The sequence below is a fragment of the Hylobates moloch genome, unplaced genomic scaffold, assembly GCF_009828535.3.
Source record: "Hylobates moloch isolate HMO894 unplaced genomic scaffold, HMol_V3 SCAFFOLD_1, whole genome shotgun sequence".
In the NCBI taxonomy this organism is placed as follows: domain Eukaryota; kingdom Metazoa; phylum Chordata; class Mammalia; order Primates; family Hylobatidae; genus Hylobates; species Hylobates moloch.
This window is the reverse complement of record NW_026652276.1, coordinates 41590540-41615549: the sequence shown is the minus strand read 5'-3', so window position 1 is coordinate 41615549 and position 25010 is coordinate 41590540. Positions and strand designations below refer to the sequence as shown.

At 39.9% G+C, this 25010-nt stretch overlaps 1 protein-coding gene across 1 annotated transcript in view; it reads left to right on the top strand.

The window, feature by feature from the left end:
- The window catches only part of LOC116810478 (aldehyde oxidase 4-like), a 123329-nt gene that overhangs the window by 5746 nt on the left and 92573 nt on the right, over positions 1-25010 (top strand). Inside the window, exons 3-4 of the mRNA XM_058427571.1 lie at positions 953-1036; positions 2332-2393. Coding sequence (XP_058283554.1) covers positions 953-1036; positions 2332-2393 — 146 coding nt within the window. The remainder of the gene's footprint in view (positions 1-952; positions 1037-2331; positions 2394-25010) is intronic.

Below are 25010 nucleotides of genomic sequence, written 5' to 3'. Positions count from 1 at the left end.
AAAAAGTTAGAAAAGGAATAGTACGTCTGGACAATTATCTTCAGCAAGCATTATGGCCCAGAATGTGTGAACAAGAGAGCCTTAGGCAAATTTCTGGCTGTTTGTTTCTCTTTAAGCTCTTACCCAAATAATCTCTACCTCCTTTTTTCCTGTAAATTTCCTGGATTTCCACTTATAAATAAAAGTGTGTATTTTTACACCATGGAAAGCTATGCAGCCATAAAAAAGAAGGAGATCATGTCCTTTGCAGGAACATGGATGGAGCTGGAGGCCGTTATCCTTAGCAAACTAATGCAGGAACAGAAAAGCAAATACCACAGGTTCTTACTTATAAGTGGAAGCTAAATGATGAGAACACATGGACACATAGAGGGGAACAACACACAATGGGGCCTATTGGAGGGTGGAGGGAGAGGATCAGAAGAAATAACTAATGGGTACTGGGCTTAATATGTGAGTGATGAAATAATCTGTACAACAAACCCCCATGACACAACTTTACCTATGTAACAAACCTGCACATGTATGCTGAATTCAAAATAAAAGTTAAAAAAATTAAACAAGTAAGTAAATAAACCTGGCAAGTGTATGTTTTATGATCATCTAGTTCCTGCCTCCTGTGTTGATTTTCCTTCCTTCCTTCCTTTCTTTCCTTCCTTCCTCCCTCCCTCCTTCCCTCCCTCCCTTCCTTCCTTCCTTCCTTTTCCTTCTTTCTTTCTTCCCTTCCTTCTTTCTTCATTGCCAGATTCCGATATTGAATCTCATCTCTCTAGGTGTTGGTGGTGAGTATTAGACATGAGTAGCTTCATTGCACCAAAATTGCAAATCCTCCTCTTTTATCAACTATAGCCTATGCTTGGTATCTAGACACCACAATGACAGCTAATTTTATTGAGTATTTTCCATGTACCAGACACTATTCTCTGTTAAGTACTATATGCTAATTGTGTAGATGAAGAAACTGAAGTACAAAATGGTGAAGTTACAGCCCAATGTCGTACAACAGGCAAGTGGAAGAGTCAGAAGCTGAACCCTGGTAATTTGGTCATAGAATTCATGTTCTTAACCACCTCATCAAAACTAGTTATTTTCCCAAGACCATTTTTCTTGTCATTTTCTCTGGAGAATTACCGAGACCTCCTTTATTGTTATTCTTTTTTCTCCAATATAACTAACGTCCTCTTTGGTTTCATATTTTAGTTTCATCTATGTACATTTTTAGTATCCTAACTTCTTTCTTTCTTTAATGTATTCATGCACCACTCTATAAATATTAATTGAGTGCCTATTGTGTTATTAGCAGTAGGCGTGTGGTCCTTAACTTTAAGGAGAATCAGTCCTGACCAGGGGTTCTGATTCAGGTCTGATTCATATCTTTAAGGGGTCCATGTACCCACAAAGTGTTGTGCGAAGTGTTGTGTATATATTCAATTATGACTTTGAGGGCCTGTGTGAGAACCGATGGCCTAAAAAGATACAGAAATAATGATGATACAATGACATCCTGATTAGACCCAGGAGCCGTGCTTCCAAACATGCTTTTTCAATCTTTCTAAGAAATACTACATCTGTGTCAGGGTCAGTCTTTTCAATATTATAAGATATTTCAATACCATCCACTGCTATCAAAAACTGGAAAAGGCCTGAGATTTTATCCTACTTACAAGCTAACAACTTAGCCTGTCACAGTTTGATGGATGCCAACAGAAGACACAAAGCTCCTGGATCAGAGACAAAAGACTTGATTACTCTCAGCAACAACATAGCTAGAGCAGTAGATTGCATCAGCTCCCTGATCCCCAATTCCCACAAGGCAATGTGAAGAGGACCAGCTGACGCCCACTCATGCAATGAGTTTCATTACAGGAGAGGAACCCTGAACTTAGAGATCTCAAATCTTTCATAATGGGTGGTAAGCCTCCCAGAAGGTGACATTATTTATTCTACTAGACAGTAAGCATTCTTGCTTATTCTTCTGCAGGGAGACACTGTCTTTATCTTCTGACACTGTTTGTTATACAAGCATCCTTGAAAAGATAATCTGGAACAAAAGCAGTCAGTGCCTCTGGTCACAAGGAGTACACATCTCTAGCATGTGACTTGTACCCACTGTGGTAATCCCTCTGTCTTTGTCCTTTCTCCTCACCCTTGCCAAGAACTGAATCCTAAATGCCATCTGATAACACTAATTCAGTCTTGAAAAACAACTGAGATTTTTAATAATTAGGGGGAAGGAGTGATGTGAGGCCTACCTATAAACAAAGGAGACATGTCAGGGCAGAGATGTCGGGGGTCTTTGGGTCAAAACATTGTATATTTCCTTCTTCCCAGGTAATTTATGCTGCTGTACTGGACAGAGACCAATTATGGAGAGCGGAAAAAGTTTCAGTCCTGTGAGTATGAAACAACTGATAGCTGCAGAGCCAACAGTTCTATATTAAGTCGCAAATCATCATGTGCATTATGCAAGATTGGTTTCCAAGGAAAGCACAATATTGTGTCTTAGAGAAAAATTGTTCACATTTTACCCAACTCAGTGATGGTAACTAGGTATTTTTCTCAGAAACACAGACAGGTGGCACCTCAATGGCTTTTTGAAACTGAAGTTTATAACATAGCATATTTCAAGTGAAAACGAATTAGGCCATCTTCCTTACATCTTGTTTTGTTGATAGGAAAACAGTCTATTTCTCACACTGTCATTTCAGCAGCACTTTTTGTTGAGTCACAGCCAAAGTTAAACATTTTTGTGAAATAAATCCCTATGTCCTCTTGGAATGTGCTTCCATCTTTGATTAGTACTCATGGTAGATGGGGAAGAGAGAAGGAACATTTTCATCTTTTATGCTGCATGGAATCAGTAGCCATTCAGCAATGCACAGCAATCATAGAGCATTAGATTCAGACCTTCCTCTGCCCACTTCCTCCACATCCCACGCTCTGAAAAACACATAATTTCTCCACACTCTCACACAAACACTTCTGACACCAGATGTGTGGGGTTTTTTTTCCACACCAACCAATTCTCCAATCTTCAGACACCAGTTGGTATCCTACAGTTTAATCCAATTCTGACCCTATCTACCAGGAGTTAGTGGCAGCTCCCACAAGTTAAGGGCTGTCTCACAAGATCCCCTACATCACATGCCAATCACAAGTCTGGGCCTCCAATATTTCTCACCTACCAGCTATAAATTGGAGGTTCCCACGAACTCCTCCTTGGGTTTGGTAATTTGCTAGAATGGCTCACAGAACTCAGGTAAACACTTTACTTACATTTACTGGTTTATTATAAAGATATTGTCAAGGACACAGAAGAATAGCACTAGGAAAGGCACATAAAGCAAGGTCCAGAAGGGTCCTGGGTGCAGGAGCTGCTGTCTCGGTGGAGTTGAGGTGCACCAGCCTCCTGGCGCGCAGATGCATTCACCAACCCAGAAGGTCATAAATCTCCTTGTTCAAGGGTTTGTATAGAGCTTTATCTCCATCCCTGCTGTTCCCTGAGAGACAGGTGGGTGGAAGACCCTCCAATCACTTGGTCTCTCTGCTCACCAGAGCCATCCTAAGGCCATCCATGTAGGGGCCCTATCCTAAGATGTCTCATTAGCATAAACTCAGATGTGATCCAGAGACTTGTCATGAATAACAAAAGACACCCCTGTAACTCAGAAAATTCCAAGTGTTTTGAAAGCTCCGTGCCAAGAACCAACTGGGGACAAAGACCAAATTTTTTTTATTATACTTAACTGAAAAAAAAACCCAACCCTATAGGAAGTAGCTAAGAAAGACTATACGGAATCATTAATTTTAAAAATACAAACTTTTTATTGAAAAGATACATTATAAACTGCAGAGATTATATACCCAGAGATGTTTAGATTCCTATATTGTTAAAAGAATGTGGAAAAGTGAGAAAGAGGATAACAAAGGGGACATGCAAATAATACAGCTATGTGCTCCGTAAGACGTTTTGGCCAATGACAGGCAGCATATATGATGGTGGTCCCATAAGATTACAATACTGTATTTTTACTGTGCCTTTTCTATGTTTAAATACACAAGTACTTACTGTCACATTACGATTGCCTACAGTATTCAGGATAGTACCACGCTGTACAGGTTTGCAGCCTAGGAACAACAGGCTGTACCATCCAGCCTCGCTGTGTAGTAGGCTCTACCATGTAAGTTTGCATAAGTACACTCTATGATCCCACAATGACAAAATCACCTAACACATTTCTCTGAACATATCCCTATCCTGAAGCAACACATGACTGTACGTCTAAAAGAAAGGTTAAAGAATGGAGACTAGAGAGCTATGTAAACAAAATTGACATGAATAATTGATGTCAAATAATTATTATTCTGCATAGCAGTTGTAAATATTATGACTACTATCTACCTGAGCTGGAGAAGTAAGACAAATTACAATGAGATCTATTTGTTTATTTGATTATTTTTCAATTCAATTCAATTCATTCATTCATTATTTGAAATTATTTGGGACCTTCCATCATCACCTATACAGTCAGCCCTTCTTATCTGTGGGTTCCACATCCTTGGATTCAACCAGCCACAGATCAAACATATTTAAGAAAAAAAAAAAACAATAACAATACAAGGCCAGGCGCAGTGGCTCACGCCTGTAATTCTAGTGTTCTGGGAGGTCTTGGCAAGTGGTTCACTTGAGCTCAGGAGTTCGAGAGCAGCCTGGGCAACATGGCGAAACCCCATCTCTACAAAAAAATAGCCAGGCATGGTGGCATGCACCTGTAGTCCCAGTTACTTGTGAGGTTGAGGTGGGACAATTGCTTCAGCCAGAGGCAGAGGTTGCAGCGAGCTGTGATCATGCCACTGCCCTCCAGCCTGGGCAACAGAGTAAGATTCTGTCAAAAAAAAAAAAAAAGTAAAATAATACAGTATAACAACTGTTTACATAGCATTTCCATTGTATTAGGTAGTAAAAGGAATCCAGAGATTATTTAAAGTATTCAGGAGGATGTGTGTAGGTTACATGAAAATACTGTTCCATTTTATATAAGAGACTTGAGCATCTGCAGATTTTGGTATCTGTGAGTGCTCCTGGAACCAATCCCCCACAGATACTGAGGGATGATTGCATTTCATTTCCAGTTTCCCTGTGGCTTTAAAGATTATTTGAATCTATTTAATTGGCTAGATCACTGGGTCAGATAAGCATGGAGAAAAGACCGATGCCAGATTCCCAGACTGAAATAAACGGAGGGGCCGTAGCTTCAGCAGAAGGAAGAATTCTTCAGTGGAGCCAAATCTCTGTGACTTGGTGGCAACTCAGTGGATATTGTTCTAACTTAGGAGGCACCAGGGGCACCAGGGTTTTCAGTCCTCCCTGAGGCAACCTGCTTCCTGCTCCTCCCTAGTCTCTGAACCATAGCACACCACCACTGCCGCCACCACCACCACCGCCATCATCATCATCATCACCTCTAGTGGTATTTTACGACTTCAGGATTCTCTGATTTTTCCATTCTTGTTTTCTTCTATAGAGTTCATTTTGCTGCCAAATGAATGGGGAAAGTAAATGTTGCTTGGATCAAGAAAAAAGCAGGCCCTGAGAACAAAGCAAGTATAAGTCTTTCTTTTTCTGCCCTCTTTTACCTGTTTTATGACCATGAACTCCATTATCAGAATGCATAGCCTCAAATTCTGATTCCACTATCATGGAAACCTTTAAACCTTTGTTTTAAACCTTGGCTTTATTTTAAACCTTTGTTTCTTTATCTGTAAAATGGGATTATGACTATAAAGTGTAAATATATGATGTCTGTAAAACATAAAATATCATGCTGACCACATACTGTCTGGCCTCCGTGCAGCCCTTTGATCTATTATGATGAACCCCTGACTATTGGGGCTTGAGGTGTTGGTGCAAGAGGCTTTTGGAGTTCTAAAAACAATTATCTTTCTCTCAGTCCTTCTATTCCTTTCCTTCCATTTTCCCCCAATCGCTGCAAACCCAAGTCTACCTGGGAGAAAAGGACCCCACATACAAGGCCTGCAGGATATAGTAATTATTCAAACATGGCACCAGCATGGTGACACCAGCCTTAGCAAGATGGAACCTAGCTTGAATCCTAGCTCTGTAACTTTCCAGCTCCAGTTTAATTTCCTCCTTGGTATAACTGGGATAATATTTCAAGGAAGTTGTTTGGAAAGCTAAATTATAGACATAAATGAGGTGCTTGAAGTTCCAAGTACAGTGACTGCACATAGTAATTGCTTATTGAGTGCCAGTTTTTCCTGGTAACTGATGTTCAGAATTGCCCTTAGAGCCAATTTCGGCAAGAGATGGCTCACAAAAGCTGTAGAAATTAGAAAATGTCCAAGGAATTTAAAATTTCTGTGTATACATTCTTTGACCCAGTAATTTCACCACCAGGAATCTACTCTAGGGGAGTAATTGAAGGTAAGTCAAATATTTATTATATACATAGATATTTGTCACAATGTTACTTATAATTACAAAAAAAATTGGAGATAAACTAAATGTCCAACAATAGGGGATTGCTCAAGTATTTCACGGCATAACCATATGATTGGAATTTATACTATCTTGGAAAATCTCTTTTGTGCAATATTTAAAGAATTTGAAAATAAAAATGGTTTGAAGTGAAAAAAATTTAAAGATTGAGCACTCTGATACCAGATTTATAGAAAAAACATATAAACATAATATAATCACATACATACAGAGCAATCATAAAGAGTGGACGGAAATACACATAACATTGATAGTGGTTATCTCTACTTCATAATACAGTTGTATTATGAAGTAATTTTATTCCCTTCTGTAGATTTTTCAGCAATTCTACATGATGTTTTCACATGAACATGCATTAATTTTATAATCATATGCAAAAAGTTGTTTAAACAAAAAGAAATTCCTATGGATGGTACAGTAATTATGCAGAAATACAATTCCCTCTAGAATCCAAATTTGTTTGATTCCTAGTTATATTTTAAAGGGGAGGGGGAACTTTAAAGACTGGTATAGGCTGTTTACCCAGTGGACATCAAATATAACTGCCTGGAGTTACAGGCTGAGGCAGGAGAATCACTTGAACCCAGGAGGCGGAGGTTGCAGTGAGCCAAGATTGCGCCACTGCACTCCAGCCTGGGCAACAGAGTAAGACTTCATCTCAAGAAATGAGAAGGAGATTGGTCAAATACAGCAAGTGCTGAGAGACCAAGTGGGATGAGAACTGAAAGTAGTGATGCAGATGTCACTGTTAACCTCCACAAAAGCAGTAGGAGTGTGTTGAAGATAGAGAAGGAAAGAAATGGAGACAGTGATGCAAAAAGAATTTTGCAAAATCTTTGCAAATTTTGCTGAGGGAAAGGCAATGGAAAGGGCAGTAGATGGAGGGGAACTGAGGATGAAATTTGGGGTTTTGGCCTTCTTTATTAGTAGAAGGAGCTTGTGTACTTTTAAATGTTGTTGGTAAGCCAAGCACGGTGGCTCATACCTGTAATCCCAGCACTTTGGGAGGCGGAGACAGACAGATCACTAGAGCTCAGGAGTTTGAGACCAGCCTGGGCAACATGATGAAATCCCATCTCTACAAAAAGTACATAAATTAGCCTGGCATAGTGGCACACATCTGTAGTCCCAGCTACTCAGGAGGCTGAGATGGGAGGATTTCTGGAGCCTGGGATGGTCAAGGTTGCAGTGAACCGAGATCGTGCCACTGCACTCCAGCCTGGGCAATAGAGCCAGACCTTGTCTCAAAAAATAAAATTAAGTTAAATTAAATTAAAATAAATAAATTAATGTTGATGGGGGAGAATACAATTAAAAGGCAGGGGCTGAATGTTTAAGAGATGGAAGAGATGAAGTCTAAAGCAATGATTAAGGAATGCCTTCTTCATTTCTTTCACTGAAACAGTCCTTCCAATTCAAGAGGATCACCCTGTGCTCCCACAGAACTCTGTCCTTCCCCTATAGGCTATTTCCATTCCCAGTTGACTGCCTATTTACTCCCTAGGTTGTGAACTCAAGCCAGCTCCACGAGGGCACTGTTGAGTGCTGTGTTCACCATTGTGTCACCAATGCCTAACACAGTGATTCTCAACGTTTTTGTCTCAGGCTGCTTACACCCTTAAAATTATTAAGGACCCCAAAGAGCCTTGTTTATGTGGATTTTAAATATTGATATTTGTAGTATTTGATATTAAAACTGGAAAAGCATTTTAAACATTTATTCATTCGTTAATTTATTTAAAAGTAACAAGAGTAAACCCATTGCACATTAGCGTAAATAACATTGTTCATGAAGAGTAACTATATTTTTCCATAGGAAAACCAGTGAGAAGAGTGGCATTGTTTTACATTTTTGTAAATCTCTGTGATACAGGCTTAAAAGAAGGCAGCTGGAATCCTGTTATCTGCTTGTACATTCAGCCAGTTGTGATGACACATGTTAAGCACCCTTTGTAAAGCTCCACTGTACACTCATGGGAGAATGAGAAGGATGAAGGCAAATAATGTCTTTCATTACAAAATAATTTTGACTTTGGGGCCCCTGGAGATTTTATGGGGATCTCAAGGAATCCCTAGACTACACTTCGAGAAGCGTTGGCCTCCCCTGATGAGAGGAACACATGCATTATTTCATTAATCAGAGTTGTAATCCATTCCCAGGGGCTCCCATCTCTCTGTCATCTTTCCAGCAAAGCACATAACTTACAGCAACGTTTACAGAACCTTATGATAAAGCAATTCTCATGTAGCTAATCTGCCTTTAATTATTGCTCAATTTCCAGCAGCCTCTCCAGCATGATTTTTGTTCAGTGTTGAAATCATTCAAACTGAAATGATCTATGAAACTGGAAAATTCCACCAAAAGATCTGCCCTCTCAATGGCTCCCACAATGAACAAAACAATTTTGCATAAAGTATTTTTGCAAGGGTATCATCAAAGTTAATTTCAGATGAATTAAGCAATTCAATTCCTACTTGAGAAATGGTTCCCTTGTTCATTAGTAACTTGCAGAAATTATTTAAACCATTCTTCTTCCAGGTGCATGGGACTATTTCAGTTTCAGAGGACTCCGACCAAGAAGCCTGGTGCCCTTGGGTTCATGGTCCTGTTCACATTAACCATTTGTGTCACCTTGGCCAGTTCACTTTCCCTCTTTGGGCCTCATTGTTTTTTTCTTCTGTAAAGCTAGATCAGTGGTTCTCAGTTTTACTCATGTAATAAGTGTGAAGGAGTGATCAGAAGTCAAGGGCTTTTCCTTGAATGCCATATTTTTTGTTGAGCACTATAAAAATAGTGGCAAATTTAATTAGACCTTGTGGAATAGTAACAATTTTAGACTTAGAAAATATTACCTTAATAGATGATCCTGTACGGAATCAAAACTGGGAGCACAGAGCTCATTAAAAAAGAAAAGAAGAGAAAAGAAAAAAAAGAAAAAGGCTATCCAGTTAAGCATGGTCAACTATTTGCAAATTGCCCTCATAAATATTTATTTTATACTTGTTCATTTCATTTTATTGTCAGCTATCACAGCCATTGGTTTTAGAGAAATAGAGAAGAGGAAAACTTAGAAGAAATTCTGCCCATTAACTACTTCTGCTAATTGAGAAAAGTCCAGTTTTCCACTGTAGCTGTGAGACTCCTCAATCTTGCTTGGGAAAAAATAATGGCCTGTGAGAGGAAGGTCCCCATCGGCTTTAGTTAATCTAATGTTCTATGTTTTTACTGTATTTCTGCTGTTCAGCAATAGTTAGCCTTACTCCACACTTCAATGGGGCTGAAGAGCCACAGTGGCCCATACTTCAATGGCCTCTGAGAGCCAAAAGCACTTTCTATATCATCTAGTCAAATACCTAATTTTCAGCAAGCCGGGCCTAGAGAGGTTCCAGGATTTTCCTAAACTCACCTAGCTACTTAGTAGCCAGGCCATGGTTAGAACCTGGGTCTCCTGGTGTACTCTGTGTTTTTCAATCCTACATGCTTGCCTGACAATAAATGCACATATAGTTAATTCTCTAGTAATGCACTATATTCATTCATAACTTAGTCAATAATTATTTCTTCAGTTGGAAATTTGACATTAGACATCTCATCACTGATACATAGGATTCTTATAAGTCAAGATTTAGTTAAAATCCATTTTGTTCTTTTTAAGCTATAAGAGATGGAAAAATAAATATGCAAAGCAGTGGATTCTATTATGAATCAATTAGGCCACTATTCTATGTGTTTTGTTATCCATGGTGGGTTTCATTCATTCTTGTTCAGTTTGTGAGCTGTAATAAAGTCTGTGTGTTTTGTCATTGACATCAGCATTAAGTCTGCATTTGTCTACTGCAGAGAATGGCAGAGAATTTTCTTTTGGGGTCTCCATTTGAGACCCCATTTTCTTTTGGGGTCTCTGACTTTCCATGGGGAGAGAACTACCTGGATCACTCCAGGAACCCAGAAAGATCTTCTGAGGCTGAAACTTAGGTACCCCAGCACCCTCCTCTTATGATGGGAAACCTTAGTTCATGGGGAAGCAGGAGGCCCCTATTTTCACTTTGTATACAGAAAACATAGATTAGCGAAAGGAGATGTAAGTTGCAGCATCTACTCATAAATCAAAATACATTCCGGGGTGATTACAATTCACCCCCTGTGCCCAACTCGTTATGTAATTAATACATCTGGCTCATAAAGAGCAGTCTGGCCTCTCATTCCAACTCTAGAATGCAATTAAATTTTCTGAGGTTAAAATTTCCATTCTTTTAAAACATCAGTAAATAATAAAATGGATGTTTCTTTTATTGGGTTCTAGAGTGAAAAAATCCACAGATGATTTACTGCTTGGATCAAACTCAGTTCCAATACAGGGGAAATTACTGAGGAGGGAAACAAGGCACCGTTGTAATAGTTTTATTTCACTTTGTTAGGATCTGTAATTATCACTTCTGAATCATAGTGTGATTTGCAAAATGAAATCTAGCTGACTTATTTCCCACCAGTGATAATCCTTCTGTCTTTTAGGGCCTGATATGAAATTCAAAAAAGTTTTCCATCCAGTTATTGTCCATCTTGCAAGGGTTTTGGAATTATTTATAGTGATTAACATAAAAGAACGTGCATTCTCATTTACTGTAACAAGATCCTGATGTTGCAGATGGTTCTGGTAAAGCAAGCTCAGGCTATTTGACACTAAGCAAATCATGAGATCACGTGGCTGGAGGAAATCATATTTGACATTGTAATGCTGAACCACACAGGATCTTTAGAATGTCTGCTAGATTCAGAAAATCCCGGTAAAGACGGTACATCCTCTGTTGAGATTCAATTTTCCACACAGAGCTGGGGCTCAACAAATGTTTGTTGTTCACCCAGAAGTCTTTCAGCTGTCTCTAACTACCTCCATGATTCAGGGCGTACTTAGCCTTTTTCTTCCCTCCAGTAGCAGATGAGAACAGCTACCACATTCCCTGGTAAATAGCAAGCACCGTTTTCACAGGCCACAGTACTTCGCCAGGTATTCCTTCGGTTTTCCCTTCATCTAACTCAGAAGAACCAATTTTAACAATTGTCTCAAAGCTACCCAACAAGGAGAGGCATGGGTATTTTCCCCACAATTTAGGACTCAATTCTTTAGATCAACATTTTTTGGTGAAAAGTACAGGTGGAATAAAACTATTTTTAAATATGCATTTGTTTATTAATTTTATAGTTAATTAGGCTTTTACCAGGCACCAGGCACTGGGCTACCTGCTGGTAAATGAATCTCCCTGAAAAAAACATGAATTCTTCCCTAGGAACTAATAGTATTGTGGGAAATGTAGTTATATAAAGGAATAATTACAGAGTGATGCAATAAGTGTATTTGACATAAATATTTGCCTTTATCATTAGTGGAATATTTCTCCACAATCTATGGAATGCGTTCAGAATTGACTTTTTTTGGATTAGCTCAGTTTTAGTGACTTTAAATTTTGATTGAGGAAAATCTGGGATTTTTAAGAAAGGAAAAGACAAAAATACCCGCTTAAATGCTACATACACTAATTTTAAACCTATATATAACTAGTAAATAACTTGTAAAATAACTTGTGTTACGCTCCTCTTAAGACTTTTCCCTGTATTTTCTACAAACGAATTTCTTTGATAATAAAAAGTAGCTTTTTTTAAATGTTGCTTTTTTTCTTGTAGAAATGCACGATAAGAGCATACCTAATGCTAGAAAAACTTTGACCTAAAACAGCCTTTTCCATCATTTTGTAGTCCTCTGAATAACTGGAAAATTGTAGTTTATACACACACACACACACACACACACACACACACACACATACATACATACACACACACATACACACACCCCCCGTAGGTTTGTGTTGCTGATTTTACCTGTGGTTTCAACACTGCTGAGTCAACTTCATGGTGCTGGCTCTTTATCCGAAAGATTGATTCATTCTTTCAATCTTTGCCTTTGAACCTAAATCACCTTGTTGTAAATATCCTTTGAACATCCTTTGAAGTCTCAGTAAATATCTGTTTTATAATCTCAAAGGGCAAAAACCTCTATTTGTAAGTTTTCAATGCCAAATCACAGCCATGTTAAAACAGGTCAAATAAGTGTATGTTCTGAGTTCACGGTGTAATAGGAAAAGCCATAGAGACGTAGGTAACTTATGGACAGTTACCTTCTTTCTAGATGAATCCTTAGATTCCTGAGCTGGGATGCCTGGTCTAAGTTGGTCTATCTGGTAAGCAAAACAGAACCTTATTGGAGAAAACTCTGTCCCAAAATGTCGAATCTGTTTATGCAAATGAAAATCAAACCATCCTTAAGCAAATGGTCTCGGCTTCAAGAAGTACCGTAAACAAGTCTTATTTAAAATGAGAGCCACGAAGCCTACTTCAGGTTCTTTTTACAGGAGCCTTTGCTGTCCAACTTCCCAAAATTAAAGCATGAGCTCCCTCTGCTGAGTGAATTCACACTTGTTGATGAAACAGAATCCAAAAACATTTGTATATTACCTATTGAACCGTTGTGTTCTTGTAAACATAAGCAATTATAAATATAAAATATACTTATATTTTCTTTTTTTCGAACTCATGATACAGAATGGGATGGAAAGGTAAAGAAAAGTAATTCACAAGGTAGAGATTCATTAGCTGAGGCTTTTCAGTTTCATAACAAGGGTCCTGAGCCACAGCTGCTGGTACGGCGATGCTTTGTAATCACCATGATGAGTTACCAGGGGGTGCTTGCAAGCAGCTGTTCTCACAACCACCCTATTACCCAGCTTTGGTTCTTCATAGCACTTATCGTGTCGGAAATTATAACTTATGTATTCAATTGTCTGGTTATGACTGTCTTCCCCTAGGAGAATGTTGACTTCCTGACAGTGGACAACGTGTCTGTACTTTCAGCCCCTAGAACATGCCTGACCCACAGTAGGTGCTCAGATTTGTGTTATGAATTGAGGGAGGCAGAAAAGCAGGCAGGCAGGTTAGCATATACCTATAGTGTCACTTGGGATTATGGTTCAACTAGAGAATGATTCAGTGCCAATCACATGGAACTAGATACAAATTTAGTGGGAAATGACAGAGATAAGAGAGCCAAAGGACGTATGGTGAAAGAGGTATGAAATTCAAGCTCAACCATAAAGACGGGAAGGACTTGGTGAAGTTAGACAAGGAGAAAAGCATGGTGCTAAGCACTGAGGATACAATGACTTAAAGAAAAAGGCCTGGACTTGGCTCTCATGAAGCTTATAATCTGATGGTGAAGACAGGTATCAATGAAATAAACAAATGAAATGCAAAACCGCAACTGTGACAAATGCTATGAAAGAGTGGAATGTGATGTTAGGGGAGCAGGTAATAGGGTGACCCAAACTTATTGGACAGTTATGGAAGGCTTCTCTCAGCTGAGATGAAAGGAAGGGGGAGTTACCAGGTAAAGAGGGTGGAACAGCACACACAGAGTGCGGGAGACTGGAGGCAGTGCCTGTTGCTGGAGCAGAGAGTGGGGGAGATGGTGGGAGAGGAGCTACCCAGCACCTGATGAGGAAAATCTCTCTTGATCCTTAGGGCGGAGTGCAAAGCATGGCTGTAATGGTTCCGATTGCTTTTCAGGGATTCTGAATCATGTTTACTCTTTTCCTTACTTTTCTATATTTACAAGGTAGTCTACAGTGAAGATGTGTTATTTAATAATTTAAAAAGGGATCCTTTATGAAAGACAGTGGTGGCATTATATGCCTACTCTGGCCTTTCCCACTTGCCCTCTTCTTTCCCAGGTTTACGGAATATTAATGAAGGTGTCTCACTTTCAGAGCTGACCCCGGTTGCTGGCCTCAGCCTGGCCTAGGTGAGGGACATCCTGGCGGATGCGGTCCCCAAGTCCCAGAGAACACACAGACACATCGTGCTCTCTTGAAGCATCTGAGAACCCTGGCTGGACAATAGATCAGGAACGTGGCAGTAGGTTTTCTGCGCCCATTATCTGGGTGTGGGTGGTTTAGTGAGGAAAGGTTGTATCATTCATGATTTCTACCAGTTTATGCTGTATCCATTGGTGTTTCTCACATGATTGAAACATTAGATTGCCTAATTTCAGACCCTTGTGGATAAGCCACTTAAATGCCCAAGTTTTCAGGATAGGGAGCCAGAGGGGAGGTGCTGCCTTCCTGGTCCACCCACCCATGACCTGGTTCGTATCTGCAATTGTCTGTTGAGAATCTATCCAGTCCAGAAATGTCTATCTTTAACAGCTCCCTAAGGGGTTCTTCGACTTGTTACTTACAGAGATAACTGATGGGTTCATTGAGAACGATTGACCTGATAACAAATATGAATGAGAACCACACAATTAACTCAACCTTTCAGTGTAATTCTATATTATTCCAATTATGATATATGATATATAGCTGTAAAATATTGACTACAAATATACATATAATTATCAACTATAAATAACACAGCAGCAGCATTATCCTTGCTAACCCTCAATGCCTCTGTATGAAAGAATCATTGGATTGTTTCTGTGGTCCAGTCTGCATCCTCCTCTTTGATTACTGTGGCTTGGTGTTTCTGCTGGCCTCTTCTGGATCCTGTGACATGCACATTCTAGGCTGCCTGATTACAACAGTTCTATCTTTATAGGAGGGCCTTTAACCAGCGAGGTTCATCTCAGTCATTCTAGCTGCAATTTGTTGCTCAAAGTAAATTCTTCAACGATGAAATCCCCATCAATGGCCTTTCCCAGGAGGCAGCTTCCCCAGACCAAAGGTTGTCAGGGTATGTTGCCCACAAGCCATCTCTCCTCTGCCCCCTCTTACATCTGAATCTCTCGTTATATTGTCACCTCTGTGCTCCTTGAATCTGCACTGCAGCCATGGGTAGGTTTTAGTGGTGATATCTTGGCTGGGAGATCAACTTTTCCCACCCTGCAGATGTCACTGTCTCAGGGATGCTGCCTAGTCTCCTCTTTCAAACCCTCTCTGGCTCAGCTCCTGTCTCCGCCTCCACATCTCACCCCAAACAGCCCTCGCTCCCTTTCTTCCCAGATACACTCTACTAACCCCACCCACCCATGACCAGCTGAAAGCACCTGGGGTTACTCTGCTTAACTATTTCCTATTATCAAGCAAGTTAGACATGCAGAGTTGGAAAATAAATTCTTCATATGTAAATCACTGGAGTCCTCTCCTAATCAAAAATTAGAAGTGGGTGGCATGGAAGTGATTTTCACGATTTGTCTTCACAGTTCTGTTTCGTCAATAAACAAAGGGATTAGTGATTCCTCTAAAACATTTTAAGATTTGCAAGAAAATCTCCCATTTATGCTGGCACTTTTTATTCTAATTGCTGAGACTGAAAAGTAATGTCATTCTCTGTTTAATTCAGCGTTCATAATAAAAGCCCTGAGGTTGCTGATTAATTTTTATTTTAGTCCTTAGGTAGTCAACTGTTAGCAGAATTTCAACTTCTGATCTCATTCCTGTTTTGGGTGTAGGCAATTGCGTACTCAACCTTGCTTCAAAAGGTGAGCTACTGAATTCCCTCAGAAGTGCTGATGTCAGTTTTATAAATGTATTGAACGCAGAATTGTGGAATAATATGAATCTGTCATTTAAATCATTGGATACCATGCTAACTTTTCATTTTGCTGTGGATAGAATTGGAAGCACAGACATTGTCAGGACAGTGGATGAAAATGACACACTTTAAGTGATCAGGAAGCATGTGTGAAACCATCTCAATCTGTCTTCTTATCTAGTCACTATCAAGAGACAAAGCACTTGTAATTGATTAATGTTATAAAGCAAGACTAGAATGTAATGAAGCATAGAGTTTTATTTTAGAGGCAGTTTTATTTTAACAGCTTTATGGCTTCCTTTTTGTCTTGGACTTGTTTGCTTAGGTTCTAAAGAGATCATTTACATTTTTAAAAATTTATACTTTGGTACTCTGAAGGAAAAAGCATACTTTTTTCTACCCTCACACACCACTCAACCCAGAACACTTCTGACGTCAGATGTGTGTGGGATTTTTCCTCATACACCAAGCAGTTCTCCAGTGGACACCAACTTAATTTAACTCAATTCTGACACTCCCTACCTGGAGACAGTGTCAGGCCCCACAGGTTGAGGGCTCAGCCGTACAAGGCTGCCCTCCTTTTCAGATGCCAATCACAAATCCAGGCCTCTGCAACTTGTGACCTATAGAATAGAAACTGGGGGCTCCCATGAGCCCTTTCTCAGGTTTGGTTAATGTTCTAGAGTGACTCACAGATCTCAGGGAAACACTTTACCTACAGTTACCCATTTATTATGAAGGATATTACAAAGGATACAGGTTAACAGCCAGATGGAAAAGATGTATAGAGGAAGGGATGTGGGAAGGGGTGTGGGGCTTCCATGCCCTCCCTCGGCATGCCACCCTGCAGGAACCTCCATGCATTCAGCTATCCAGACACTCATCTGAACCTTGACCTTTTGGGTTTTTATGGAAGCTTCATTTCGTAGGCATGATTGATTACATCATTGGTCTTTGGTGAGCCACTCAACTTTCAGCCTCTCTCCTCTCTCCATCCGGGGGTGGGCTGAAAGTTCCAACTCTCTAACTGTGAGGTTGATTCCCTTGGCAACCAGCCCGCATTCTCAGGCTAACCAGGAGCCCATCAACCACCACCTCATTAGGATAGAAGATGCTGCTGTCACCCAGAAAATTCCAAGGGATTAGAAGCTCTGTGTCTGATGTACCTATCACTTAGGAAATTACAAAGGTCTTAGGAGCTCTGTGTCAGGCCTGGAGATCAAAGACCAAATGTTAAAACCAAAGATTCTTCTAGTGCCCCTACCTACCAGGGTTGTAGGAGCTCAGGAACTGAGGTCAGGGACCACCATATGTATTTTTTATTATCTTGCAATTTCATAAGTAGCTTTTATGAGGAAATGTATAACTACAGTGAAATCCACTGAAGGGGATTCATGAGAATCACAAGATACCCTTCATAGTGCCAAGGGCCCATTGAATAATCCAGACCTTGTCAGGTACATGGATTTGAAAGGAAAGTTCCAGTAGGACCAGCCTAAGGAAGTGACTCTACATAGTGAAACAAAAGACAGAACACTTCTTGGTTTCCAAACTACATGAGAAAAAATCAGTCTCTTCTTCAATAGACTTTTGACCAAAGAGTATGATGGCCAATTTGACCCACTGCCTTACATGTCCAACTGGTTTCTGAATGTCTTTGACCTCTTACCAAAAATCAAACTCACCTTCAAAGGATAAAGATTTATCACCCCCGAGACTACAGACTCTGAAAGAATATCCCCCAGAGTTCCCACAATGTCATGACAGTATTACTGAGACAAATGTATAATCTCTCCCAAGCTGGCCATTTCAAAGAGAGTAACATTTATTCGTGTGGCTATGTTTTAGGATTTGGGTTTAAAATAATCACTGGACTTTAAGGTTGTTTCATTTATTGATGTTACTGCTGGCATTTGTATTTCATCGGCCAATGTCACTATGGCCGATGATTATCTCTACTCATCACTAGAACTCATGAGTAATACATCCGTTTTTATCACCATCACTCTCCAGACATTTCAACTCTTCAAAATCACTCACAATCTCTCTCCCCACAACACACCCCTCTGTCTGTCACTGTCACCACATTTACCCACTGATTCCCACCATTCTTCCCAGTAAGTTGCACACTGTAATCTTGACAGAATGCTCCCCATAAACTGGAGGATTTCTGCTCCATTAGCACAGGTAGGAGACTGTTTTCCCAAGACAAGGCTTCCAGATACATCTGGATACAACCAGAATCTGGGATAGTCACGACATTATGTGTGGCTATTTTTAAATTTAATTTTAATTTTAGCATATACTTTCAGAATAAGAAATCCTAAGTTTAATAATAGTAGTTTCAATAGTATATAATATCTTTAAATGAAATTGGTTTTTTCCTTCCTAGCGGAAGAAATACAGCAAATTCCTTTAAATGATCATTTTCTTGCAGGAGCAACCAATGCAAGCCTTAAACCAGAACAAGTCCCAGTTTGTTTTTTATTCCTGTCTCTAGAAAGATATGAGATTATAAAGTTTAAAATGTTCACTTTCATCTGTTTGCTTTTGTTGGTTTATTTTTATCTTGGATTGAATACAGCATAATAAAAAGTAGAATTTGTAGCAAATATTTTATACATGCCTAGGTGCAAACAATAACAGATTAGATGTCAATCTGCTTCATTAGAGAATTTCAGGACATTGCATTGTTCTCTTATCCTTCTTCTTCAAAATCTCTAAAAACATAGGATCCCTGGAATGACAAGTCATATACTTGAAAGAAATCAATAACCTTATCGTACAGATGAGGAGACTGGGGCCCAAATATGTTTAATTATTTCAACAAAGTTGCACAGTGAATGGGTGGCAGAATCATAACCAAAACCCACCATCAGCCTCAGAGTCAACTTCTCTGTGGAATAAAGAATAATTTATAAAATCTTTTTTTTTCTTTTCTTTTCTTTTTTTTTTTTTTTTTGAGACAGAGTCTCACTCTGTCGCCCAGGCTGGAGTGCAGTAACGTGATCTGGGTTCACTGCAACCTCTACCTCTCATGTTCAAGCAATTCTCCTGCCTCAGACTCTCAAGCAGCTGGGACTACAGGCATGTGCCACCATGCCTGGCTGATTTTTTGTATTTTTAGTAGAGACGGGGTTTCACCACGTCAGCCAGGATGGTCTTGATCTCCTGACCTCGTGATCCGCCCGCCTCAGCCTCCCAAAGTGCTGAGATGACAAGCATGAGCCACTGTGCCTGGCCTGTAAAATATTTTATTTTGGCTTTACTGCCCCAGATTGTTTTCTTCAAACTAATAAGAACTGCAGAGAAATATACAGGGAACCAAATGAGTTCTGATCATACTAAGATTCTGGTCCACTATGAGCAGTTCATGTATTCATTGATGGGCAAAATAAGGCTTTGACTTGCTCTTTGTTTAATGGCAATATCTGCTTCCCAACTGAAAACTTGAACAAACGTGGATATTACTATTGAATCTCAGTTCTTCAGCTCCAGATCAGTTCAACCAATAAATGAAAACCCATGGCCATTGCCAGAACAGAGAAGAACAGCACACTCATTTTGTTGACACCTTCCCCCACTATCATTCACTAATTCGATATTGATTGACACTCTACCGAGTGGCACATGAGCACCAAGGACAGATACATAGTGATGATTGCCACTATTAGCTGGAAATATTGCTAGGTGTCCCCCTGCCCCAGTTATAACTTAGAGACATGGTGGAATAAATTAGAAGAATAAAATTAAACAAAGATTTACTACTGATAACTTGCTCTTGATCAACAGAACCCAATATGCAGAGTCTGTGCTGGTTAATTTTAGGAATGCTAGGACTTCAGAAACATTTGCCAAATGAGAAGGCAGATGATGTTGTGAGAATGGTGCCTATGACACGTTCATGAGTTTCCAGGTGGGTGTCTGCAGCCAGGAGGGGGGGCGGGGTGGAAGTTGAAGAAAACGAAGCAGCAGGTCCTGTCCCCTAACACCCATGGAGCATTCTTGCCACCCCCTAGGTTTAACCTAAATCAATTTATGACAAAAGAATCAGATAAACCCAAATTGAGCGGCAGGCTGCAAAACAACTAGTCTGACTCTCAAAAATGTCAGCGTCATGAACAACAAAAAAGGCTGGAGAGCTTTCCTAGAGTAAAGGAGTCAAGAGAGCTAAGAAGATGACGTCTTCACTGCTCCCATGGGGGAGATCGTAAATGCAGTATTTGTGTAATTGGAAAAATTCAAATATGAACTGTATGTTAAACAACACTATTGTTTCAATACTCATTAATAAGTCTCATTATCCTTACAATGATGGTGAGGTTATGTAGGAGAAAGCCCTTGTATTTTAGGAGTTACATGAGGCAATATTTAAGGATGAAGTGTTATGATGTCAATAATTAACTCTTAGGTGATTCAGCTAAAACCACGTGACGGGGGTAGCCAGGGTTAGCTAGAGCAAGAGTGAGTGTATGTGGCATAATGTTAACCAGTGGTGATCAGTGAATCTAGGTGAAGGGTATATAGGTTATTATTACTTATTGTACTATCCTTGAGACTTTTCTGTAGGTTTGAAATTTATTAAAACAAAAAGCCAGGCACGGTGGCTCACACCTGTAATCCCAGCATTTTGGGAGGCCGAGGCAGGCGGATCACCTGAGGTAAGGAGTTCGAGACCAGCCTGGCCAACATGGTGAAACCCCGTCTCTACTAAAAATACAAAAAATTAGCTGAGCATGGTGGCGCATGCCTGTAGTCCCAGCTACTCGGGAGGCTGAGGCAGGAGAATTTGCTTGAACCCGGGAGCGGAAGTTGCAGTGAGCCGAGATCATGCCACTGCACTCCAGCCTCCACCGTGGGCGACAGAGTGAGACTCCGTCTCGAAGAAAAAAAAAAGTTGTTCTTGTTGTATTCCAGCGGGAGTTTGCCTCAGCTTTCTGACAGGCCTCACATCAGCAAAATGCCCTTGTGGTTATGAATGCTGGAATGAGAGTCCTTTTCAAAGACGGCACAAACACCATTGTGGACTTCAGTGTCTATATGGAGGAGGTGGCCCTACTACAGTCGGTGCAAATAAATTCTGTCAGCAGCTTATAGGTAGGTGATTTATTAACTTACACCTCAAACCAAATAAATGAGCACTGTGTGTTGACCCTACCCAGTTCTGTTTTCAGGCTATTTTTCTGAAGTCCCTTATAGGATGAAAACCATGGAGCTCCTGTAATTCATACAAACTTCCCCACGGCAATGAAAATAAAAGTCTGAAGACTATGCAGCAATGTTGATTTTAAAAATGCTTTTATACCAATCAACTATATCTTCATAATGAATTGTTTCTATTAAAAAAACAACAGCATAAAATAATAACCCCTTGAATAGTCAACTATGACAATTGACATAGTTATCAAAGGGTGAGGCCTGTGTCTCTTCTCTACAGAATCATAGCATTTTAGAGTAAGTGTATTTATTAAAAGCAATATTTTAAATTAAACAGTGTGCACACAGGCCCAATTGTGTGCTACGATGTTCCTATGTGAGAAGATAGATTTTATCAACTTTGTTTATACTTTTTAAATTAATTTTCTGATAAATATTACACACCTGTTTATCCCTGACTGTACTAAGTTGGTTGGATTTTTTAAAAATCTAGATGCTAAGATGAAGGAATGTGAAGTGAAGCTTGCAGGCTGTTCTAGATGAAACCACCCTTCCGGAGTCACCCCTGGAGAGATGGTGGAACATTGAAGAACTCTCATGATCAGTTTCCTCTTCAGATTCTACTCAGATGCTTTGCAGCAGTTAAAGAGGAGGGTAAAGATGTGTTTGTCTTCAAGATGCCCAGGGGAAGAGAGTTTGTTCCCAGTGCTTCCAGCCTCTCTCAGGCTGGGACGCTCAAAGGAGCACGATGGGTTGACCCTACCACAGTTCTGTTGTAATGTTTTCTTTCTTTTCTTTTCTTTCTTTCCCTTTCTTTCTTTCTTTCTTTCTTTCTTCTTTCTTTCTTTCTTCTTTCTTTCTTTCTTCTCTCTCTCTCTCTTTCTTTCTTTCCCTCTTTCTCTCTTGTTTTGTTTTTGAGACGGAGTTTCACTCTTGTTGCCCAGGCTGGAGTGCAATGGCACGATCTCGGCTCACCGCAACCTCCACCTCCTGGGTTCAAGCAATTCTCCTGCCTCAGCCTCCGGAGTAGCTGGGATTACAGGCATGCGTCACCACGCTCGGCTAATTTTGTATTTTTAGTAGAGACGGGGTTTTTTTCATGTTGGTCAGGCTGGTCGTGAACTCTTGACCTCAGGTGATCCACCCACCTCGGCCTCCCAAAGTGCTGGGATTACAGGCGTGAGCTACTGTGCCCGGCCCACGTTATTTTTCTGAAGTCCCTTGTTGGATGAAAACCACGGAGCTCCTCTATTTCATACAGACTTCCTCACGGCAATGAAAATAAAAGTCTGAAGACTATGCAGTAATGTAGATTTTAAAAATGCTTTTATACCAATCAACTATATCTTCATAATTGATCATTTATATTAAAATAATGACAGCATCTTTACTTCAGAACCCCGGTGGATATCCTGACATCTTCAAGAAACTCTTAAGTGTCCTAATAGACTTTCTTTTGACCCTACCTCAGGGGATGTACTCATATGAGGTCACTACGTTTTCTGAAAGAACAGAACAGCCAAGTGGAGCTGTGACTGTCTTTTGCCATGGCTTTGCTTTTTAATTTCCAACTGCTGTCATAGTGTCAGCTTTTAGGAAAGGATCAGCTGTGGAAATGCTGTATTCAAGCAATAATCAGAAAATACAATGGAATAACAGTTCCCATTTATAGTAACAACCAAAAAATAACTCTCTAGGAATAAAACCAACGAAAATATGTGCAGGGCCTACATGAAAAGAACTTTTAAAATATATTGGTGAACTTAAAAAAAAGACAAATTTAAAAAGGGAAAGACATAAGCCTTAGCCACAAGGACACAAAATTTAACAATATCAATTTTCTCTTAATTTATAAATTAAATGTAACACATTCCCATCAAAACATCAACAATGTTTTTTGAAAACTTGATTTTAAAGTTTATCTAGAAAGATAAAAAATGTATAATAAGAATAGTAATGAGGGGAAACTAGCCCTATATAATATTGAAATACATTCTATTATTTGCATACTATTATCTAGTACATATTTGCATACTATTATCTAGTAGTTACACATTATAGGTACTGATACAGGAGGAGACAAACATCCCAACAGAACAATGTAAAATCCTGAAATAGGCCAGAAAATCAGGTCTCATTAGAAGCAAAAATGCACTTCAAGTAAGCCATAAAATGGAGTATTTAAGAAAGAATATTGGTAGAACTTGCAAACCATTTTAAAAACAAAGAAACATAAAACTGTACTTCTATTTCCCACTTTACAATAAAAATAAATTCCAGATTGATTAAAGTTTTAAATATTAAAAACTATACTAAATATATGCATGCATTTAAAAAAAAGTCCGTAGCCTAAGGAACATGAAAGCCAGAAGTCATAAAGAAAAGACTGATAAATTTGACTATATAACAGAGAAAGGCATTCGTATAAAAAGAAACATATTTACAGCAAAAACTTTTCTAAATCAATAAGAAAAAGATAAAAAAAAAAAAAGCAAAGTATACCCACTGGCAGGAAACTGGAAAAATAAACTATTTTGAGCCTCACTTAGAATTTTTAAAATGAAAATTAAAACAGCAATGAGATACCATTTTCCCCTATTAGATTGGCAACAATTTAAAATGTTGATAGTACCCAGGACTGATTAAATTTGACACATTTTTTCCTCTGAGCATACTTTTCATATAATAAAGTTACTGAAACAAATACTGTATTCTTAAAAATGGTCAGAGTTACTAAGAAGCCAGCAACAGAGGGCAGCAGAGACCTCCTCTGGGGCCTCCACGTAGTTCACGTTCCAGTTTTACAAAAGCAGCTTTTTCTCTGCTGTGGTCTCTGAGGTGTCAGAGCACAGCAAAAGGGAAATGCATGATCAGTTCTTGTCATCTCATTGGTGACAATGAGTAATCAGGTGGCAGTGGTGAGGTGGTGTCTCTGAGCCCCCTCTCCAGGCCAGAACAGGCACGTCCCACATGCGAGCAAGGCTTCTTGCTGTCAGAGCCAAGTCTGTGATGGCGCCTCTGTTCCAGGTTGTTACAGAGCTGGGCAGCTCCTCAGGAAGTTTGCCTTAAACAGCCGGTGCTCAAAATCTGGATTTTCTTTTTTTTTTCTTCTTTTTTTTTTTCTTTTAACTGAGAGTCCTTTCCCCTCAATAAACTTGACAAAGGAGGTCTAGGAAACTACCAGAAACTCTCATTTGCATTTCCAAGCAAACGCCCAGCAATCTTAGCCATATTAGCTGCGTGGCTTTGGGGTTAGAAAGGAGGTGAGGTTGGGAGGGGAAGATAAAGGATAAAATCAGAGTGAATAACACAGAGGAGGTCTAGCCAGCTGCCTTTCCTGCCTACAAGGGGCCACTGGGGCCACAGCAGGCCTCCTCCCCCCGCTGTTGCGTCCAGGCTCTTTGCCACACTGTAGACCCCTTTCCTCCTTTGGTCCTCTCTGCCCTCCCCTGGGTCTCCCATTTCAGACCTTGCTGTGCTTCTCAGTCCCCCACATGGAACTCAGACTCCAATTTCCATCAGTCAAGGGGTTGCCTCTTCAGGCACGTGTCCTCAGCTCCCACTAAGAGGTCCTCAGCTTTAGGCCAGCTCCGCTGACTCGGGAAATGGACGCCCCTGCACTGACCCAGCAATGCTTATCCAGATCAGTGTTCAGGGAGCACCTTTCTCTCTGTGTCCTATGGATTCAGGGTCTGCCCGATCAACGGCAAAGGTGTCTTTATGCATCTTCGGGAGGTTGGCCCTTCACTG